This window comes from Heptranchias perlo, chromosome 32 (assembly GCF_035084215.1).
Source record: "Heptranchias perlo isolate sHepPer1 chromosome 32, sHepPer1.hap1, whole genome shotgun sequence".
NCBI lineage: Eukaryota > Metazoa > Chordata > Chondrichthyes > Hexanchiformes > Hexanchidae > Heptranchias > Heptranchias perlo.
In genome coordinates, this window is record NC_090356.1 from 2,533,601 (window position 1) to 2,539,643 (window position 6,043).

General features: G+C 64.1%; 1 protein-coding gene across 1 annotated transcript in view; it reads right to left on the minus strand.

The window, feature by feature from the left end:
- Positions 1-327: 327 nt before the first annotated feature.
- The window catches only part of mrps16 (mitochondrial ribosomal protein S16), a 9,713-nt gene continuing 3,997 nt past the window's right edge, over positions 328-6,043 (minus strand). The window contains 3 exon segments of the mRNA XM_067970192.1: positions 328-551; positions 553-578; positions 4,207-4,467. Coding sequence (XP_067826293.1) covers positions 465-551; positions 553-578; positions 4,207-4,467 — 374 coding nt within the window. The 3' untranslated portion in view covers positions 328-464.

Sequence of the window (6,043 nt, forward strand, 5' to 3'; positions counted from 1 at the left end):
AGGCCCAAACTAATCTTCAGAACTGAATGTTTAGCTTGGCATCGCTAGGAATGATTATTGCACTGCTCTCACTGGGTTTCAGTAACATGAAACAGTAGGTGAGAGAGATTGTCGCAGTGCTCACTTGAACTGTGACAAACATCCAGCTGTACCATTATAAAACCTGCCCTTCCAAACTTTGGGTGTGTCTGGAGGGAACATTCTGTGCCGTCTAACACTAGGGCCAAGTACTGGGAGGAGCACAATATTAAAGGACATTGGTGTAAATGTGTTTTTTCCCCACAATATGTTGGTAAGACAGTGAATAAATCCCATGACACTACCATTTTCATTTTCTGCCTTGTAGACACAGGCCTGAAGCAGGCGGTGAGCATCTCCTGAGCTTGTTACAGACCACACTGAATGAAGTTTTGCCAGCTGCCTGTTAATGTCCATCTCCAGAGGCCGTACTGCTAACCCCGGGCCTAGGCTCTCGGCAGCTCATCCCCTGCAGCTTGGGCAGTCAGCGACTGCTTCTTGTGGAATCTCTCCGCCCCTGTCACTGTCATGGGGGTGTAGAGGGAAAAACCCAGACAGACCTAAAAATTGAAGAGGACACACAAAAACACGGAATAAAGCTCTACTGCCAGTTTCCATTAGACCGACAGCCACCGGGGGTTATAGTGCTGGTGCGTCAAGAGTGACCGGCTGCTGCTGCCTGGCAGTGCCCAGTGCAGCTCAGAGCCAAACACACCAAGAGGTCCCAGTTCATGTTGGGTTGGCTGGGGGAGGGGGGGGAAGGAAGAGGAGGGGGGGGGGGAAGAGGAGGGGGGGGGGGGAAGAGGAGGGGGGGGGGGGGGGAAAGAGGAGGGGGGGGGGGGGGGGAAGAGGAGGGGGGGGGGGGGGGGAAAGAGGAGGGGGGGGGGGGGGGGAAGAGGAGGGGGGGGGGGGGGAAAGAGGAGGGGGGGGGGGGAAGAGGAGGGGGGGGGGGAAGAGGAGGGGGGGGGGGAAGAGGGGGGGGGGGGGAAGAGGAGGGGGGGGGGGGAAGAGGAGGGGGGGGGGGGAAGAGGAGGGGGGGGGGGGGGAAGAGGAGGGGGGGGGGGGGAAGAGGAGGGGGGGGGGGGAAGAGGAGGGGGGGGGGGGGGAAGAGGAGGGGGGGGGGGGGAAGGAGGGGGGGGGGGAAGAGGAGGGGGGGGGGAAGAGGAGGGGGGGGGGGGGAAGAGGAGGGGGGGGGGGGAAGAGGAGGGGGGGGGGGGAAGAGGAGGGGGGGGGGGGAAGAGGAGGGGGGGGGGGGAAGAGGAGGGGGGGGGGGGGAAGAGGAGGGGGGGGGGGGGAAGAGGAGGGGGGGGGGGAAGAGGAGGGGGGGGGGAAGAGGAGGGGGGGGGGAAGAGGAGGGGGGGGGGGGAAGAGGAGGGGGGGGAAGAGGAGGGGGGGGGAAGAGGAGGGGGGGGGGAAGAGGAGGGGGGGGGGAAGAGGAGGGGGGGGGAAGAGGAGGGGGGGGGGAGAGGGAGGGGGGGGGAAGAGGAGGGGGGGGGAAGAGGAGGGGGGGGGAAGAGGAGGGGGGGGGGAAGAGGAGGGGGGGGGGGAAGAGGAGGGGGGGGGGGAAGAGGAGGGGGGGGGGAAGAGGAGGGGGGGGGGGAAGAGGAGGGGGGGGGGAGAGGAGGGGGGGGGGGAAGAGGAGGGGGGGGGAAGAGGAGGGGGGGGGGAAGAGGAGGGGGGGGGGAAGAGGAGGGGGGGGGGGGAAGAGGAGGGGGGGGGGGAAGAGGAGGGGGGGGGAAGAGGAGGGGGGGGGGGGAAGAGGAGGGGGGGGGGGGGAAGAGGAGGGGGGGGGGAAGAGGAGGGGGGGGGGAAGAGGAGGGGGGGAGGGGAAGAGGAGGGGGGGGGAGGGGAGAGGGGGGGGGGGGGGGGGAAGAGGAGGGGGGGGGGGGGGAAGAGGAGGGGGGGGGGGGAAGAGGAGGGGGGGGGGAAGAGGAGGGGGGGGGAAGAGGGAGGGGGGGGGGAAGAGGAGGGGGGGGGAAGAGGAGGGGGGAGGGGGAGAGGAGGGGGGGGGGGGAAGAGGAGGAGGGGGGGGGGAAGAGGAGGGGGGGGGGGAAGAGGAGGGGGGGGGGGAAGGGAGGGGGGGGGGGGGAAGAGGAGGGGGGGGGGGGAAGAGGAGGGGGGGGGGGAAGAGGAGGGGGGGGGGGAAGAGGAGGGGGGGGGGGGAAGAGGTGGGGGGGGGGGAAGAGGAGGGGGGGGGGGAGAGGAGGGGGGGGGGGAAGAGGAGGGGGGGGGGAAGAGGAGGGGGGGGGGAGGGAAGAGGGGGGGGGGTGGGGGGGGGAAGAGGAGGGGGGGGGGGGGAAGAGGAGGGGGGGGGGGGGAGAGGAGGGGGGGGGGGGGGAAGAGGAGGGGGGGGGGGAGGAGGAGGGGGGGGGGTGGGGGGGAAGAGGAGGGGGGGGGGGAAGAGGAGGGGGGGGGAAGAGGAGGGGGGGGGGAAGAGGAGGGGGGGGGGAAGAGGAGGGGGGGGGGGGGGGGGGGAGAGGAGGGGGGGGGAAGAGGAGGGGGGGGGAAGAGGAGGGGGGGGGGGAAGAGGAGGGGGGGGGGAAGAGGAGGGGGGGGAAGAGGAGGGGGGGGGAAGAGGAGGGGGGGGGAAGAGGAGGGGGGGGGGAAGAGGTGGGGGGGGGGGGGGGGAAGAGGAGGGGGGGGGGGAAGAGGAGGGGGGGGGGAAGAGGAGGGGGGGGGGAGAGGAGGGGGGGGGAAGAGGAGGGGGGGGGGAAGAGGTGGGGGGGGGGAGAGGAGGGGGGGGGGGAAGAGGATGGGGGGGGGGGAAGAGGATGGGGGGGGGGAAGAGGAGGGGGGGGGGGAAGAGGAGGGGGGGGGGAAGAGGAAGGGGGGGGGGAAAGAAGGATGGGGGGGGGAAGAGGGGGGGGGGTGGAAAAAGAGAAAAGAAAAGGGAGGGGGGGGTGGGGGGGGGGGGGAGTGGAGGGGGGGGGGAAGAGGAGGGGGGGGGGGGAAGGGTGGAGGGGGGGAAGGGGGGGGGGGAGAGGAGGGGGGGGAAGTGGAGGGGGGGGGGGGGAGGAGGGGGGGGGGGGGAAGAGGATGGGGGGGGGGGAAGAGGTGGGGGGGGGGGGGAGTGGAGGGGGGGGGGGGGATGAGGAGGGGGAGGGGGGAAGAGGAGGGGGGGGGGGGGAAGTGGGGGGGGGGGGGAAGGAGGGGGAGGGGGGAAGAGGAGGGGGAGGGGAAGAGGAGGGGGGGGGGATGAGGAGGGGGGGGGGAAGAGGAGGGGGGGGGAAGAGGAGGGGGGGGGGGAAGAGGAGGGGGGGGGGAAGAGGAGGGGGGGGAAGAGAGGGGGGGTGGGGGGGAAGAGGAGGGGGGGGGAAGAGGAGGGGGGGGGGAAGAGGAGGGGGGGGGGGAAGAGGATGGGGGGGGGGAAGAGGAGGGGGGGGGAAGGGAGGGGGGGGGAAGAGGAGGGGGGGGGGGGAAGAGGAGGGGGGGGGAAGAGGAGGGGGGGGGAAGAGGAGGGGGGGGGCGAATTCCGAGGTGGGGGGGGGATGAGGAGGGGGTGGGGGGGGAAGAGGAGGGGGGGGGAGGCAGAGGAGGGGGGGGGGGAAGAGGAGGGGGGGTGGGGAAGAGGAGGGGGTGGGGAAGAGGAGGGGGGTGAAGAGGTGGGGGGCGGGAGTGTATTGGCGGGGGGTGGGAAGAGGAGGGGGGGGGGAAGAGGAGGGGGGGGGGGGATGAGGAGGGGGGGGGGAGAAGGAGAGGGGGGGGGGGGGAAGAGGAGGGGGGGGGAAGAGGGAGGGGGGGGGGGGGAAAGAGGAGGGGGGGGGAAGAGGGAGGGGGGGGAAGAGGAGGGGGGGGGAAGAGGAGGGGGGGGGGGAAGTGGAGGGGGGGGGAAGAGGAGGGGGGGGGGGAAGAGGAGGGGGGGGAGAAGAGTGAGGGGGAGAAAGGGAGGGGGGGGAGGGGAGAGAGGAGGTGGGGGGGGAAGAGGGGGGGGGGAGGGGGGGGGGGGAGAGGAGGGGGGGGGTTACGGCTGTCTTCACCCGAATCCCCCATTAGTTCCTGTCGGAAAGTGTGTGAGGGCAGGATCAGGTTCGGCTGTGATCCCCTCCTCAAACACTCTGTCAACACTCACTGCCAGGGCAAGGTTCAGATGGGTGAGCCAAACCTCAGCACCTTCTGGAAAGTGGTGGGGTGGTGGGGGAGGGGAGGGAAAGAGGGGGAAAAAAAAAAGGGCTTTGGAACCCTGTTTACCTAGAAGCCTGGCGACTGGCTTTGTCATGTGTGCCCCACAGCCCAACCAGTACTTGATCCCCTCCAAGTTCAAGCTGACCAGCTTCTCACTGAAGATGTTGGGCATCGGGTCGTATGAGCCCAGCTGCTCCAGGTATTTGCCATCCCGGGCCCGCTTGTTGTGTGCTGCGACAATCCGGTAGAACGGGCGATTGGTGCAGCCGCCCAGTGCCAGGCGGATTGACACATACCCCCGGTGATAATGTTTCAGCAGAGTCGAAGCTGAGAAAAAAAAACGACACAAATGCTTGATCTACAATGGCACCAGGATCAGCTACACACAGTTCATTCAGCGTTCTGCACAGCACCGAGAGAAGGAAAGGGATGAAAGGACGGGGAGGGCCAAAGGCTGAAGTTTCAAGGAGGCTTTTGAAGGAAGCGGGAGAGGTGAATGGTTTGTGCGAGAACGTTCCAGAGTCAGTGTCAGCTTGGCTCAGTTAGTAGCATTCTGGTTCAGAAGCTACACTGCAGGACCTGAGCACAGAGTCCAGGCTGACACTCGAGTGCTGTATTGGGGGGAGTGGGTTGGCAGAGATGCCCTCCTGCAGGACAGACATTAAACTGAGCTCCCATCTCAATGGTTCAGTTGGATGTTAAAGATCCCACAGCACTATTGGAAGAGTTGGGCTATCAGCTGACCGGGTATTTGTGGAGGGGACCAAGGATCAGAATCTGTGGCACAATCCACACGACCATGCAAAGTCCACTAAAAGCTAGTGGACAGGTACAAAAAATAATTAAAAAGGCTAATGGAATGTTGGACTTTATCTCAAGGGGGCTGGAATAGAAAGGGATGAAAGTTAAGTTACAGCTGTACAGAGCTCTGGTCAGAGCCCATTCAGTCCTGGGCCCCGCCCCTCAGGAAGGATATACTGGCCTCGGAGGGGGTGCAGTGCAGATTCACCAGAATGATACCGGGGCTAAAAGGGTTAAATTATGAGGACAGGTTACATAGATTAGGCCTGTAGATCCTCGAATATAGAAGATTAAGGGGTGATCTAATTGAGGTGTGTAAGATAATTAAAAGATTTGATAGTTTCTCTGTATCCACCCTATTTCCTCTGGTGGGGGTAGTCCAGAACAAGGGGGAATAACCTTAAAATTAGGTTAAGGGGAGATGTCAGAAGGCATTTCTTCACACAAACTCTCTCCCCCAAAAAGCTGTTGAGACTGGAGGTCAACTTAAAAATTTCAGAACTGAGATTGATGGATTTTGGTTATATAAGGGTATTAATGATTACAGAACCAAGGCATGTCGATGGAGTTAAGATCAGCCGTGATCTAATTGAATGGCAGAACAGGCTCAAGGGGCTGAATGGCCTCCTCCTGTTCCTAAGGATGTGGCGATGCCGGTGATGGACTGGGGTTGACAATTGTAAACAATTTTACAACACCAAGTTATAGTCCAGCAATTTTATTTTAAATTCACAAGCTTTCGGAGGCTACCTCCTTCCTCAGGTGAACATTTCCACATCGTTCACCTGAGGAAGGAGGTAGCCTCCGAAAGCTTGTGAATTTAAAATAAAATTGCTGGACTATAACTTGGTGTTGTAAAATTGTTTACAATTGTTCCTAAGGAGTTTGATGAGATATGGTCGCTGCACTGGACCAGGCAGGCATGGAGCCGGGAGAGAGTAAACACGGAGGGGACGTGTTGGGAAAGGGAGTGGGAGAGATCGTGGAGGGCTGAACACCCTAGCCCCTCAATTCCCCCGGGTACCCAGGGAGCGGGCAGTGATACTCCAGATGACCAGTATAAAGTGCAAACAAAACAGAGGAACAACTATTACTGAACTGA